This window comes from Musa acuminata, chromosome BXJ1-2 (assembly GCF_036884655.1).
Source record: "Musa acuminata AAA Group cultivar baxijiao chromosome BXJ1-2, Cavendish_Baxijiao_AAA, whole genome shotgun sequence".
Lineage (NCBI taxonomy): Eukaryota > Viridiplantae > Streptophyta > Magnoliopsida > Zingiberales > Musaceae > Musa > Musa acuminata.
In genome coordinates this window covers 30,189,129-30,205,696 of record NC_088328.1, presented here as the reverse complement: position 1 = coordinate 30,205,696, position 16,568 = coordinate 30,189,129, and the positions used below count along the sequence as shown (strand labels likewise).

The window sequence follows — 16,568 nt, the reverse complement described above, 5'->3', positions numbered from 1 at the left end:
TAACTCGAATCATAATCTCAAATGAGGTAAAAGAGGAACATTGTACGGAGACATTTTCTTTTTCACTCGAACAAACAAATGCCATAGAGAAAATTAAAACAAAAAACAAAATAATATGGTCAAAACACTATAACAAAAAAAACGTAAAGACGAGCATTATCTCAAATCAATTCTGAAACGTGGCACTGATTTTGCAAAATTTTAGTTAGCATTTATCATCACAGGAGAAATCGTATTGGGACAAAAAACATTGATACATGGGTGAAGGCATCCTTCGAGAACCAGTATTGGTAATCAAAAGGGTAGAGATCTCCAGAACCCACTGCCAGAGAAAGCTTCGTTATGAATCACCACCGAAAAGAAATGCCGCCATTCTTTTTCACTGCCTTTACATCAGATTACAAATCGAACGAGCTACCAACGTGTCCAAAGCTTAAATTGGGTGTGAAGTCATAAAGAAAAAGAAAACTCATCATGAACAATGGTCAAGGACCTCAAGGTATAAGGAAGATTGCTAATATCACACATGACCCTAGTTTACCCCCTCTGAGTTGAAATGAACAATGATGCAGTTTTGGTGCATCAGATAGCCGGGCAGAACAGCCGAAAAGAAGGAAGCTTCCGGAACTACACTACTCGGACCCATGCGCCACCGCACATCGGACAGCCATGAGCCCAACGGCTGATCCACCATGCTTCACGTTCGTTCTGAGGATTGGGATCACCAGGTTGCGCAAATGCACAAGTCTGACGCAAACATCTTATGCACTGCAAGAGAGATCATAATTGTATGACAAGCAAAGAAACCAGAATGCAGGAATGCACTACCAACAAAGGGTATTTGCTACATACATTTAATTATACTGAAAATAACAGATAAATCATTCACCGCAAGATTGCTTTTAATATAAAAGACCAACCGCTAGATTTTGATCAGAGATGACGAATATTGAATTATGTGTTCATCAATACTAGCTTCCCTTCTCTGCTAGAACTTACAATGCATGTTCTATGTTGCATAGTTACCTCTAGACAAAGAAACAGAACATTGACTACCTTTTTGAAAAAAAATGCATCCCTCGTATTCAGATTTTCACCATCAAAAGCAACACTACAATAACAATAAACATGTTTTACTAAAATAAAGGCATCTTCCATCAAGGAAAACCTACTGCCATAGAGGAAGATAGAGAGGGATTTGTTTCTTGATGACATCAGGGAAAACGAGGTTCCAAAGAACATGTAAATAATTTTGTTAATTTATGCTGGTAGATGAACAAAACCTTTGCATTTAAAGTTGCCCAAATGAGCACAACAGTAGAGGAAGAACAAAAGCAAATTGCAAAGCGAGGAACTTGAAAAACAAACCTTGTACCATACTCCTCCAAGACCAGTTTTCCAAACAGCTGTAATGACATCCCTTCGAGATCCCATAATACCCAGATAAGATCCAAGGCCCACAGAGGTCTTCAATCCAAATGCTGCATCCCTCTCGGAGGACCTACGCTTCCTCGGCCAGAGGCCCTGGGCTCCAGAATAGTCATTGTGACCTTCTACGAAATTAGTTATAGAGGAGCTCAAAGAGCCACCTAGCTTAGGTTTCAGTGTGTTATCCAAAGGACCAAGATCATCTGGATCTGACCAGGGACCACCAAACATATTCCGTCTATGCCAGTCTTCAGCTGGAGGGTGTAATTCTAGCTCACGGAGTAGTAGCCCAGCAGCATCAGCTCCCCTGGGACGAGGCATATTCTACAAATTGCAAGCGCATAAATTACACTGTGGGCCCGATTTTGCAGCTATAGCATAGAGGTACAGAAAAAAGAACTACAAAGACAAAAGACAGTTCTGTGGAGTTCCTCTGCCTATGAACAGTGCAACTATGGTATTTGCAGTGAGCCATAACCTTAAATTAACAGAGACAGATCTCCTAGGTTTGGCAAATATAGTATATGGTGAGTCACAACAAGTTATGCCATCCGCCTATAAACAGTAAAGGCACAGACAAAGAACCTTGTTCCAATATCTATAACGCACCTGCATGTGTGGGCCAAGTGATGCTTCAACAACTTCAGGCAGCACGGTATAGTTCCCATCAATATAGTGTAACCGTATGATTATATTGCTTGCACCAACCTGAGAAGCAGGCAGTGGGTGCTGAAGGGCAGCTGTTCTTCGGCAGAGATCTACCAGAATGAGAAAAAGTACCTTCACCTGCAGGAAAGTGCTTTAATCAAGGCAATCACACATGGTACATCTTTAACTTGAAAAAACTGGAAGAGAATAGCCTTCACTAAGCAAGAATAGCCTTCACTTCTTTCCTGATAGACTATAATTGGTCATCAATTTCGCTAATCCATTTCTGGGACTTCATGTTTTTAATTAAAAATTTTAGGGGTAGATAAGGAAAATGAAGGTGGTAGCATACGGAGGTCTCCTGAGTCCTGACAACAGTTATACCTCAAATGCTTGCGTCATATAGCATTAATAAGTAACATAACGCTTTTGAATAAAAAAGTAACATAAAGCTTTCAATGTTCGTCAAGGTCAAAGAAGGCATCTGTTTCCTCTAGTTTTAACTCACGTGGTGTAACGACAAATTCAGCAGGTCAAAGTGATTCATGTTACATATTATAACTGCAACACATTCACATTATCTACATTCGACAACCTAGAATTGCCCATGGAAAATGATATCTATCCAGATGGTAAATAATTGTATACAAAATAAAAAAACACACACACACACACACACTTATATATATACCTCCTCCGATGTGTAGCCTTGCCCTGCATTACCAGAACCAAACCTTACAGACTTGTTGGTACAGCCTTCTTCAAGCCCCTTTGCTCCAACAATCAATTGTCCAGACCTAACTGCCTGGCCTTCTTCAGTTTTTGCAACTCCAATAGTTGGTCTGGATATTGCACTGCTATCATCTACTTTTCCATTAAAAACAGGCTGAGCTTTCTGCAAGCTAGAGTCTGGGTTCTTCTGAAAGTTTCCTATAAAACGTGGTGATTGCCTTCGGCGGAATATTAGACAAAAAAGCAACAACTGGCATAGCCTGTGAAGAAAATGGCAGTCTCCAATAAGCCTGACGGCAGGTGTTCCAGGAAAAGTCCCAGTATTGATGCTAATGGGCATGAAGGAAGATGGCCCACTGATCGGATTTTGAGCAGTCGAGGATCCTCCATCAGCATTGTTGCTGATTTTAGCAATGGCACCTTGAACCCATGCTTGCATTTGAGAATTTCCACTTGCACTTGGAACTCCACTTTGGGAACCTAGATTATATGGCATTGGAACATGCAGAAATTTGTCAAAAAAAGATACATTATAGATTTGGCATAGAACAGAAGAGTCAAGAATACAACTTCAGCTCATTCTAAAAGACAGGAAAAAAAAATCATATTCCACAAAATTTAAAACATATATCAGATACAGCTCATGCGAAACATAATACTAATGAAGATCTGAAATGCTTCCTTCAGCAAAAATCACTTCTCCGCTAGTAGCACATTGCAGAAACATGCCATGATTATCAGTGTAAAAGACACTGATAATCATGATATATTATAGATTTGGAATGCAGAAATTTGTTAAGAAAAGAAACATCATAGATTTGGCATAGAACAGAAGAGTCAAGAATACTGCTTCAGCTCGTTCTAAGTGACAGAAAAAAAATTCATATTTCACACATTAAAAACACATATCATATACAGTTCATGAGAAACATAATACTAATGAAGATCTGAAATGCATCCTTTAGCAAAAATCACTTCTCCACTAGCAGCACACTGCAGAAACATGCAACTTATCCTTGATGATTATCAGTGTAAATGACAGTTAAAAATAAACTGAATGCAGTTCATCAATCAACAGAAGCAGCCTTGGACCATCAAATATAATTTTGAATATGTCCAAAATAAGTTGTTATAACATCTCAGTTAGAAATCCTAATTTCTCTAGAAACAAAGTACAACATCTTTACAGAGATACTGGTGGACATCCTAGACTACACAATGTAAATATGGATAATGTAGATACACTCATCAACTGTTGCACCCATAGCACCATGCTAAGCTAATGCAGAAGTTGTCTGTACACATGGTTCATATTTCAGCAGTGTGGTAATGAATCCTACCTCTATATTATGCATGCTAGTGGAGATCAAAAGCTCAACAAAGTGAAACATGTATTGGAGCAAGTCAACATTGCTAACAGACTTTAACACGGCTGAGTTGTCACAGAAGAGCAAAGAAAATACCATGCACACAAAAATCAGTTGCATTATTGTGATGCCGAACATCAATTTTTTGTGCAGATACATTTTCTAGTTTCTGGTTGCACTAATGCTAGATAAGAATAACTATGAAAAGAAGATGCTAGTGTGATGAGACTTCAGGTTATTTAATATGCATAACCCTATAAAGTCTATCAACTATATCAAAATTTAGAAAACTGACCCTGACTTGTTGCAGAGGTAGAACTGTGGGTGGGGCTTGCCACCATACTACGTGCACCACTAGCACCAGAGGAAGCTCCAACTGCATGACTAGCCAAAGTACGACAAAAACTAGCATAACGACGCAAGCGTGTGATGAAATGTGAAGCTAGATCAAGGACAGCATCAACATATGCCTGGAACATGTAAGGGCACAAAAACAAAAAAGTGTACAGTAACCATTAGCTCTAGGTTATATCAAGCTGAAATTGATGACAACAAGATAGAGAAGTTCACCGCTTCTACAGCTGAAAAATTCCTGTTTAAAAATAAACAATTCCTCAACAAGCATTTTAACATGCTCGAGACAAAAATAAAAATGGTTGGCTATGAAAGTAGAAATTTGCTAGCATTCACAGAATCACAACCAAGTATTCTTTTTACTATGCCCCATATATACTATTTTAAGAATTTCTTGGTTAAGAAAACACCAAACTGTTACCAGAAGATGCCATGAGGCATGAAGTACCAATAATGGGATTATCCAGGGACTATACTATCATAAAATCTATAATCAACTCCTGGAGTATGAGAAAATTGAAAAAGCAACAGAATGGTGAAAAAGAGGATGCCAACAAAGGGAGAAACAAAAAAAAACTCAAAGTGAAAAAGTAAACACTAGCATTCTTAAAAGAGAGGTTGCATAGAAATCTCATTTGTGGTCCCTGTCCTCTCTCTTCTCACTCTCCCTTTTGCGCAAAGAGGGACCAACGCTATATCACATCCATGAAATAGCATAATTTTGCCTCCATTGATCTACTTATTCTCCTACTTATGACACGTTGCACATGATACAGCAGCTCATAAATGCCATGAGTAACTAGGATCTTGTGGACACATACTGTAACCTAGTAAAGATGAAAAAACAATGTTGGAATACTAGCATAAACAATGCAACTACTGAATCTTAACAGAAAATAACTCAAAATCCTACTGCCAGTTAGTGCGGTAAACTTCACCCAGTTTGTCGAGTAGCATGATTAGATAAGTCAATAAGCCCACATGTATACATAGTGATGATTTAGTTGTACAAAAAAATGCCATAGAAATAGAAGCAAGAGGGGTAAACACTTCAGAAAATACCACCAATATATCTTAGTTCACTACCAGGCACTCAACAATTATCTTGAAAAGATAATCCTGTGTATATATACATATACTTGTATTTTTGCAAGGACCATCATCCTTATGTTTTTCTTATAATTTCTCTATTAAGAACTAAAATATAGACAATAAATTGGCAGGAGAACAGGTCCCTCAGAAAGCCAAAATTATCAATTGATAACTTCCCTGAGCATATTTTTTCCAAAAAAAATCGAAAAAAAAAGATATTACACAACCTAATCTCAACTTGGGCACACGTGAACAAGACCCTCATCACACTAAGGTGCACAGGCTCACCAGTGATTTTTCTTTTTTCTTCTTTATGTTTCTTTTTTTTCCCCAAGATTTAAGTTCTGGACAAATTGACCAGGACTGGACGAGACTGAGCTTAACCAAGGTTAAAACTCAGAAATTGTTTCAATTTAACAGGCCAGCAGACCCATCCTAAAGGGATCAGCATAAAGGAAAAAAACAACAATAAAAATAAAAGTTGCAGTTGTCAGGTTAAAACAAGGCCCAAAAGGAAATGGTCCAAGATCTTCAATACATAGGAAACAATTTGAGGGAGAGAGATGCATAAAATCACTGGCAACACATGCAAACATGACTATCCTTCCTGTCAGCCCCAAATTGGAAAAAAGTTGCTGAGGATATAAAATAGAAGCACAAGTATCGTGTAAAAGATAGGATAACGAATCTTTGCAGCCAAAAATATCAGGGTTTCAGCTTTGTCAAAATTGTTTTCTTTTTGAAGCAAGCAAAACCATGATCTTCGAAAATTCATGGAGACTCTGGAGAACAAGGCAAACCTGTATGCTTGAAACCAAAGCTTGCTCAACAACCATTTTGTCAGCATCAATGGCAGATAATGTCTCACCGGATGCTTGCCAAGGTTCAAGTAACAAGGTTGCAGGATTTATAAGAGCAGATTCAATTCCCTTACCCAACATGTCCAGTAATAATCTTGCTTGCATATCCAATACAAGTGCTCTAACATCTTGAGCATTTGTACCTTCCAAAAGCCTGCATTTTATCCTATCAAGGTTCTGCAAAATAATAGATCCTGATCAAGGGGCAAAGAATATTTCACATCTCAAGATGGCCAAAATCAAGGTGACAATGAGATTAAAGCATTAAACACAACACACTTGATTCAATAACTAATCTGCACATTTAAATGACAACTAAAAGTCTAAAACATAGTTTTTACATCAACCAGTTTGTTGCATTGATCTCGGGCTTCCTCATTCCTACGTATAAAGGAGATTGTTTCACAGTTGAATCCAATTATCTCAGAATGGTAATAACAAGAAATCCATACTAATGTAACAAATCTGAAAGACTTATAAACCGTACAGCTAATTCTTTAAGCAATATTTCCAAGTTGGTGTGCTAGCCCCTGTCACATGACAGAAAAGCCAATATATAGTCATTCAAAGAGCCAAAGAAAACTAAATTTCAACTGTCCTCAAATTTTTCGAAAGTAGAAACAACAAAACAATTGAGATATTAACACAGCTGGTATGCTCCAGTTAAGGTGTCAAGTGTCAACCAAGGCAGACTTCAAAGTTCAAACAATCCCACTGGCTAAGCCAATGGCCTTAAATATATAAGGATTTTGTAAATCCACAGATATAAATACCAACAGATGCAGGTTCAACAAGCCATGTCAGCTGGAGCAGATTTCAAAACTTTGTTCAAAGATGACAAAATTACTTATGACAAAGTAAAGAATGCATACAGGACCATGTTGTTGCCTGTGTTGAATAGATGGTAGAGAATGGAAGTCCGCATCCAAGACAGCGATCACACTATTAAGAGACACTTAAACACAGAAAAGATCATCATAAGGCTTTTGTTGAATGTTAAGCACTTCAAGGAAGTGTGAATGTGCTTTGAATCATTTGTGCTAGACAAAGGAAAGAGAAGTTGCCTACCAATACCATCCTCAGCAGCACTTTGTGTGCAGCCAACAGCATCCCACCAATCAACCCCGACTAAAAGACTCCACCAAAACCTACGCAAGATAAAGTTAGTGATAAAACATACGTAGTTCACATTTAAGCAATAGAAAAAGTAAGAATAAGAAAACTACTGCCTCATGTACCTATCAGCAATAGCTCGTTCCCAAGTAGCTGAGTTGACTTTAGATTGTGAGGAACCAATAGCAGGGGGAAGAACACGAATTATCTTCAGTATCATCCGGTCCTTGATTGTGTCATGCCAAACAGAGGCTAAACAGCAGCTGGTGGATGAGAAAGCAGGTGCAGCAATGGTTGAACCCACATTTATATGATAACTATCAACAGGATTGAAGTTTGCACCAGAAAATATGTGTACTCCACCCCTAAGAAAAGCAACAGCAACCTCTCCTCCATGAGCAGAATACACAATTTGAGCTAACTGTCTAACATCATTTGGGAGATCATAGGGATCGAAGCTGAGCCTATTCGCTCTCTCAACACTAGAGTCTGACGAGTTTAGTTCATCAGATATCATTGGCTTAGCAGAACAGGTTTGAGGGTTCCTTAAATCGTCTGTTGGTGGAATGCTTTTATTAACTCTAGTTAACCACACTGTCTGCATAGGTGGTTGCCCACCAAAACTAGAAGCAGGATTTCCAAATATTGGATGAAGAACAACAGGTTGAAGTGAAGATTCCCAACACTGGACCCTCCATCCTGTAATTGAAGGCCCTTCATCTGGATCATAAGGGGACATATACTGCCCTACAAGGAAATTATTTATTAAATAAACTCACAAATTGGAGACAATAAAAAAGAATAAATGCAGTCACTCACTAGGAAAAAAGGATGTGTAGACTAAATCTAACTGCCCACTTAAACCACAAATACCAGAAAAAAGAATGGCAAAGTCTAAGTAAACCAAAATTCTTTTAAACTGGACAATCAAATCACAATAAAAGAATGTGTTTTAAATGTTGTAACTGTGCACCCAGACGAGTGTGACTTGTAGTTATTGTGGTCATTTTGCACTATCGTAGTAAAAAATTGTTTACTGCAAAATCTTCTTGCAGTATCTAATAATCAAAAGATTTGAATCATTTTGTAGAAATCTTGTGGTAATAGGAAATTACCTTCAACAATTACAACAGTGATGACAGACCCTCCCCGAGTGGGATCAAAAGCAACTGCAGTAACTCCGGATCCCCATGTAGTGGTTGCAGCAGACTGTGCTGCAGCCTCGGGACTCACATAGGCAGAAAAGTTTGAAACAGGTGAGCAATGAAGTGAGGCAACCTCATTGATCTCATGATCTGTTAGCCTTTTTCCTTGCTTTTCTTCAGCAATAAAATACTCCTGTAAACTAAACAAGTATGCAGATAAAGGTGCATAACCTTTCCAAGATGGGGGGTTTAAAGACGGAGGAACAGCACACCCAGTATTTATCTTTGCCGTAGCTTGGAAACCATTTCCAGGGCCTGGCATAACCTCCCAGACAACAACTGTAGATGGATTTACAAGTGGGACGCCAGCCACATGCATAGTTCCAGATTCTGTAATAATAGCATCAGCAGCCATTATGCCACTGGGTCCTGCTCCTAACAGCCCTTTGCTTGTAGAAAACCATTTTGGTTCTGCATCATTTTGTGCAGGAGGCCACTGTGCCCAGTGAAGTTGGATAGAGCCAGATGAAAAAACTGAGCAAACACAAAGAAAAGATGGCCACCTCACTGCAACAAAAAGTGAAAATAAGAGAAATTCAAAAGACAGTTCAAAAATCTATTCGACTTATAGTTGTAACCTGAATTATGAGACTGTTGTGAAAGAAACTTTTCCTCAAAGGTTGACTTTGTGCTGGCCAAGGTACTTGAATTTGAAGGAAGTGACCGATACTGAAACCAAGGAACCAACACTCAGACAAACCAAGCAGAAGAAGAGTTCTCCTTATTCATTTAATTGAGAGTTCATTTAACTAATCACAAGTGATGAGCCAGCAAAATCAGTAAGAACAAGACAGAAAAAAATCCTGAAAGTTGTTCTGACAAGTTATCTTCCAATACAAGATGCAGGTAAACCTTATGAAAAAAAAACACCCAAAAGTAAAGAACAGCGAGGCAACCTAAACCATGTATTCATTATCGAAACTACTTGTCATGCTGATAGTATGTGATTATATTTGTTGGTGATGGTGACATGTAGGCATAATTATTTCAGTATCAACATATCAATGTCACTTGTCTCTGCATGATCAAATAATATGATTTTGCTCAAAGAAAGCAGGAAAAGGATATCAAGGGGTCTACCAAACTGTGTTTAGTAGGATATGGAACATGCCACAAATACTTTAGCCTGTACCACAATGTCATGTTGTTTAAACCCTTTTTCCAGAAGAACTAACAACATAACCATGCATGTCTCTATGGGCATGCCATGGGCACAAACCATATGTACCACATCAGTACATTGCTGGAACATCACAAAACATCTGACAAAGAATGGCACAGACAGATTTCGCACTTGCTTTGTGGAGGTATTTGTGGCAACAGTATGATCTGGCATATGTAGAAAGTCTCATCCATTCAATGGACTTATTTACAGGATTTATGAGACAGTTCATTTATTTGGAAGGAGTCATCAGAGCAGGTATACTCATAACATTGTATCAAGTCATTGAATTTAGCCCCTTACCAAAAACTGCACAGTTAACTCTAGCATTGTATCAAATAGGTGGACTTAGTCCCTAACCAGAAAACTATTGCATGTGCAGCAGTACCAACTACAAAAATTTGCAAATCTGCATTTGATATGTGAATGAGGAAAGATGAGCACCATAATCGGAAGCTAGGTAAGAATAAGCAGTCTATGTGTGTGCCAAAGATTCCCCACACAAGCTGTCCTCCAACAAACTATGAAAGGGACAGATGTTTGTTGTCCCGATCATTCTGTTAGCCCCCATATCAACAAGAAAAAGGATAAGTTGAGCAGAATTTTTCCCAAAAGGTAGCAGAGGGTTGCACAGGCTTCCTTAGACAGATTTCAGACTTGGAATGCCAAAAGGGCAAAGGAGGTTGGCTGCAAAACCACATATAATGGAGACTTTCAAGCAAAGTCATGCCTTTCTTCTTTCTGACCAGATAGGAGCTAAGACAGCATCGGAGGATACTACCTGTGATATTAAAAAACTCTCCTATCATAAATGACAATTTAATTACAACTATTTTCTTTAAGCTCGTGCTTGATACATAGATGAGTAATTAAGGAGACCAAATTAACAGTCAAAGACACCAACAAGATATGTTAACAGTGCAATGATTTTCTTTTGATTTTAACAAAAATATCAAATTATTTGGGCTTGGCTTCAATTCAATGAAGTTGTCAAAAGTCATGAACAAGCTAGATTTTTATTAATGCAGACTTTAAAAAAAAAGGCCTAACCAGGCAGATTATCACATGAACTGGGTCGCAGCTACTTAGTGTCTACAACATTTTATACCATGTTAATAGTCAGCCATCAGGTTTCTTTTCTTTTGTTTACCATTAATCTGTATCTCCAGATATGCAATTAGTATGACACTAACCCAAACATCATGTTGTCCTAATTACATACACAAAAAATGGTCAATATTTCTTCCAAAAGTCTCCTCCGTCAAAGTGTGTATCATGTGATAGCCATCAGTGTCCAAAGGATAACCTTTGCTATGATCATTTAGCTACACTAACTATAATATCAGTCTGTGATCCATAATGCGTAATCATAACTAATAACAACAATGAAAAATGAACCCGGTATCATAGTTAAAATGCAAAACAATCAAAGGAGAATATAGGAGCCACACACTGGATTCATCCCTGACAACCATTTGGTTACAACAGCAAGATCTTGTTTCCATTCATAGCCACAATGCCAACAACTAGCATCTCGTACAAGGTTCACTGGGCCCTGTAATATTGTACAAAAACATTAAATAAAAAACCATAGAAAATTTAGGAACAAAAATATGATGAAGTAAGCTAATAAAGAAATGGACACAAAGTACCAATTTTCATTTTCAAATAAAAAACAATTTTCATCCTGTAACAATAACAAGTATGCAAGGTTTCAGCAGTTAAAGGAAAAGAGAAAAATAAATGCAATTTTATATGTTGCAATTATTCTACACATCTTGAATTCACTTATATAAAGGAGAGAAGCACGAAGAGGAAGCATTTGCACAAAGGCTGTTGGTGTTTTTTACATTCACAGAAATACCAGGAGGATAATAACAGTGCTGGTCTAAGTCCTTACTTGAGAAGGCTGAGTCCATATCGTGATCCTTCCATGAAAATTTGCCACCAATAAGGCACGAGGGCAGGATCTAGGAGACCATTCAATAAATTGAACTGAATCCCGTGGAGAATCTGTGGATAAACAATATACACCAAGATAGACCAATATCATTGCCTCAAGATTGGTACCAGTTTAGTGCACACATGTATACAAAATTTTCTTTGGAGAACTAATGAACAATTAAGATGGCATAAACTAAATAAAATTGATAATTTCATTTAAATTCTGCCAGTAACAAATAAAAAATTAAAGATGCAAGAAATCATAAAGTAAATTTTCTTAATTTTCTATTTAATTGAGAGATTGGTGCTGTTGGTATTTGCTTCTGTAGCACCCACTTGAGATGTGGCAAGTGGCAACATGGAAAAATAAGCTACCCAGGTCTATTCAGTGTCACAATCTTTATTTGGTTTTTTTTTAATTAATAATACCTGCAACCCCATGGAAAGAAACATGTCTGATAGTTATTTTCACAATTAGTAAAGAATGTTTTTTTCAATCTATTGTTCTCCATTATTTTTTTCAGTATTATCTTTTATATTTAATTTACCTTCTCTATTAAAAGCCTCTGGAACAACAAAAATAAAGAAATCTTGTAGCATATATAATGTTTATTTTCACTTTTTTCTAATTTTAGCTATTTTATGATTTTTCACTGTCTTATTTCTAAAAGTATTTCTTAGCTGATTCAGTGCTGCCAATCCCAAATGTCTCACCCTATGTCCAACCTAGATCTGTGAACCTTACAACAGACTGACATACGAAGCGATGATCATGTGATAGTAAAATTTAAATTTTTAACTTAGCATAAGATTCGCTTGTGTTTTTTTAACATGTGCCAAAGTTGTCTTGGAGCACCATCCACATGACAATGACCCTCATGATACTGTATAAGTATGATACAACACAATCGGAACTCAAACTAGAAACCATGCATCTGAGGAATTTTAGAATCCTCTTAAAACCAAAATTCTGAAAGCATAAAAACCATATCACACAAAATATGGTTTTCTCCACAAACTCCGAAAAGAAGAAGGCCCAGGTACATCTGCACATAATTCTTCGGAAACATTCTGTTGGTGAAAATTATTTTCTTGTTTTAACAAATTCTGTATCAGGAATTTCAAAATAAAAATCCTATGAAAATTCTAGATATCTCCATTCTCTGTGGAAGTTGGGTATCACAGTAATCAAAAGTCCCTCATTTATCACTTCATGACAACAAAACAAAGAAGATCAAACCTATAAGAATGTCATATATCCTTATACATAGTTGTGTTAATAATACACTAGAAACTCAGCATTAACAGTAACAAGTGTAGCATTGTGTACACAATTTTAAAAGAAATTTCTCGTTATAAATGTCAAATTTTTGCTATTCTATGGTAACCTGTAAGATATCAACGAATACATCGAAAGGCTCAGGAGTTCAACAAAATACAATTTAAAAAACAAATACAATTATGTCTCAGCCCACCAAACAAGATACATAATTGTGCTAGCTAAGATTAATACAGAACAGTTTTCATCACTCTAAGTGAGAGCCAAGCTTTTTGCTAAATGAAAAATATGAAAGTCTGAAAGAAGTGAAACATCAAAAATGAAAGAAACAAAGAAAATTAAAGGACACAAATGTGTATGTTAGATATGAGAATGTTAGAGGCAAAAGGAGACAAAAGAAAATGTTTGATCACAAATTTGTATTGCACAAACAAGCTTCAAATTTTGAAGTTTCATGCAGCAATTCAGCAAGTATCTTTCAGATACAAAGAAGTCACAAGTTTATGGTAATCTATTGGTCCCTCCAGATCATTATTCTGAACCATAATCAAAACACTATGGATATTCCGGAAGTACTGAGTTATAGTATCATTTACCAGCTTTGACATTGAAAACAGCACATTCTGTGGGTCGCTCAGGGTTGACAATGTGTATTGGAATCCAAAATGGAGGATTTGTAGTAGAACTGAAATAGATAACAGCCAGTAAGCTGATGGCACAATAACTTTGGATAAGAGATAGTATATTAACGAGTTAAATACCAAGACAGCATATCTTAGGACAAGAAACAGGTTAATGTCTATATGAAGATAATTTGACATGAAGGTTTAAAGTAGTAACTGACATTTAAATATAAATCAAAACATGAAGAAGAAATATAAATTATTAATTGAAGCCTTCCGATTAAATACTAAATAACAATAATAAAAGTGAAAAAATAAACAAATACTTTCAGAATAACAGCTCATGCAGTTATATGTATGTTTATGGCCTAGCATTCCACAATAACCCCTTACTTCCCATTCATCCATGTGATTCCCGAGTGGTCCCAACTCCCACATCATAAGTTGATGATGAGCTAGCTAGGTGAGTAAGGCTGCTTACTACTAGTTACTTAAGGTTAAGGAATGTTCTGTACTAGTTACTTGGCTAGTGAGTTTTTGCTGAAAAACAAAGTATCATAAAGAACGAATTATGTAAAGCTTGTTAAACAAGACATTCTTTGAAGAACTTGTACAGTATGTAAAGAGGAAACACTTTGCAGTAGTTACCAGAACAAATGGTGTTGAAGGGAGAAGCAGAAATTGCAAGCAAAGTGTAGAAGCATACAAGGGTACATTTCCTCCAATCTACCATTGACAGATCATGGCCAGACGAAACTCAAGAGGCAACACAATTTTAAACCACGGAAAAAAAGGAGTAAAATAAGAAACTTTTCTGGAGTCTTTGATTAAACTTAGACTAAAATTTACGCTTCGACTAATAATTTTTGACACATGACAAGCCTAATTGGATTGTTTGCATCCACAACAGACAATAATTCTTAGGAGACCTTTTGATGCTGGAGTCCATCTTAGGCCTTTAAAAATCCAACGAGCACTTCAAACTAGTTCCACATGGCATGACAGAAATGAAAACTTGAATCATTGGTAACTTAAAAGAGAAAGATGACCTTGGTATTCTAGCGCATGTCTCTGATGCGCAAGCAATAGCATTCAGATTCCCGCACCAAGCAACTGCACTGTCCAACAAAACCAAAAGAAACGTAACATCTTAGACTCGTGATAATGCTTTTTCCTGAATAAATTCCACCAAAACTGACAAAAGAATATATACATGCGTATATGTAGCAGAGGCAAAAACTCCGCTTCATTATCGAGACTAGGCACCGAACGATCTACAGTCCCTAATGGAACCAAAATTTCCGCTAGAAAACCAACCAAGTATTCCATTCTTTCCACCAAAAAGCTTCAAACACTTTGTGGGATTCCCTTGTTCCCCTCGAATTAAGATTCCACGAAGGATGGGCACAGAACTGAAGGATAAGAAGCACACCTGAAGTTGCGGCAGAGCTCCGGGACGCTCATCTTATGCCGAAGGCTGGACGGGGGCTGCTTGAGCCTAATCCGGAACACGGTCGCAGGGGGAGGCGGCAGGGGCGCGTCTCCGCCGTCCATCTGGTGATCTCCCTCCTCGGCCTTCTTCTCTACTCCACTCTCCACCTCGACACCCGCATCGCCCTCGGAAGCCCGGCCCTCTCTCGCGCCGCCGGCTCCAGCGGCACCGCCATCCTTCGGCGCGGTCTGGTCCGTCTCCGGCGGTGGGTCTTTGGGCAGCGAAGGAAGAGGAGGAGGAGGAGGAGGTGGAGGGGGCGGGGGAGGGGTTGATGCGGGGGTGCTCATGCGGGATAGAGGAAGCGGTAAGGGGATCGCTTAGGTCATTTATTATAGCGATTGGAGGGAGAAGGGCGGTGTGGGTGTGGAGAAAGTCTTGGGGCGTGAGGTAGACAGGAATCACCGTGGTGGAGACGGCGGCGGCTTCCAAGATCTGGACTTTGTGGGCGTATAGTTGTAGGGAAATGGGACGGTTTTGGGTGGATAAAGAAGGAAAGAGACCGCCAAACCAACGACGACGACGGCAAGAGGGATGAGTCGGACTTCTTTCTTGGTTAGTGTTGTGAGTGTAAAGAGGTAAGTGGTTTCTCTCTCTCTCTATATATATATATATATATATATATATATATATATATATATATATGTTAGGATTATTTCGCGGAAATAGAATCCTTATAGCGCTTTTTATTATCATAATACATTTAATTTTGATAAATTGAGCTCCTATTTTTATATTTTTTATACAGTTTTTTTTTTTCTAAAAGATGATTTTATCTTTGTCTCGATCCGATCGGCCTATACCTCTACCTTGATCGCTTTTGTTTATGGGCTTCCAATTTTTCCCTTTAGTTATATATGTTTTTATCTCCGTCCAACTATCCTCACACCTTGTTAATCATTGTATTTCCTCTTGCATGATCACTCTTCTTTTGTCATCATCATCCTAACCAATGCATGTTGCCCTCACTATTTTTACTCATGATCACCTCATTTTAAATTAACAAGGGGGACAATAAAGATGATGAATGAAAATTGGAGGAGCTCGTGCACCCTTACTATCGCCTGTGAACCCCTCGGTGATCGGAGTGAATGCAATAGATAAAATTATCTTTTAAACAAGAAAAAAAACTTCATAAAAAAATTATAAAATAAGAGTGCTCTATGAGAATCTCTCGATGCTATTGGATGTTTTTAAAAATTTATCCAGAAAGTAATTATTTCTTACTAAAATAATTATAGTATTATTAAATTGAGTTATAACGTATTTTTT

General features: G+C 37.7%; 1 protein-coding gene across 2 annotated transcripts; it reads right to left on the bottom strand.

The window, feature by feature from the left end:
- Nucleotides 1-356: 356 nt before the first annotated feature.
- LOC135609029 (mediator of RNA polymerase II transcription subunit 16-like) lies at nucleotides 357-15,850 on the bottom strand. Of its 2 annotated transcripts, XM_065102120.1 has the most exons (16): nucleotides 15,240-15,850; nucleotides 14,857-14,925; nucleotides 13,781-13,869; nucleotides 11,862-11,974; nucleotides 11,415-11,516; nucleotides 9,378-9,468; nucleotides 8,710-9,306; nucleotides 7,720-8,341; nucleotides 7,550-7,629; nucleotides 7,354-7,436; nucleotides 6,422-6,658; nucleotides 4,471-4,645; nucleotides 2,768-3,288; nucleotides 2,038-2,214; nucleotides 1,369-1,752; nucleotides 357-768 (listed from the first exon to the last, which is right to left on the bottom strand). In XM_065102120.1, exons 1-16 carry the CDS (start codon nucleotides 15,584-15,586, stop codon nucleotides 628-630), a joined length of 3,828 nt encoding a protein of 1,275 aa, XP_064958192.1. In that variant the 5' UTR covers nucleotides 15,587-15,850; the 3' UTR covers nucleotides 357-627. The 2 variants fall into 2 exon arrangements, with proteins under 2 accessions (XP_064958192.1, XP_064958195.1); XM_065102123.1 differs by lacking the exons at nucleotides 11,415-11,516; nucleotides 11,862-11,974; nucleotides 13,781-13,869; nucleotides 14,857-14,925; nucleotides 15,240-15,850 and adding an exon at nucleotides 10,406-10,676.
- Between the last annotated feature and the right edge of the window lie 718 nt (nucleotides 15,851-16,568).

Coding starts and splice junctions, on each gene's coding strand:
- LOC135609029 (XM_065102120.1), bottom strand. CDS start 15,586: ATGAGCACCCCCGCATCAACCCCTCCCCCGCCCCCTCCACCTCCTCCT. Junction 9,469..11,414: donor GGTTGTCAGGGATGAATCCA/GTGTGTGGCTCC, acceptor CCTTGGTTTCAG/TATCGGTCACTTCCTTCAAA. Junction 3,289..4,470: donor TACCTCTGCAACAAGTCAGG/GTCAGTTTTCTA, acceptor CATATAATCTAG/GTTCCCAAAGTGGAGTTCCA.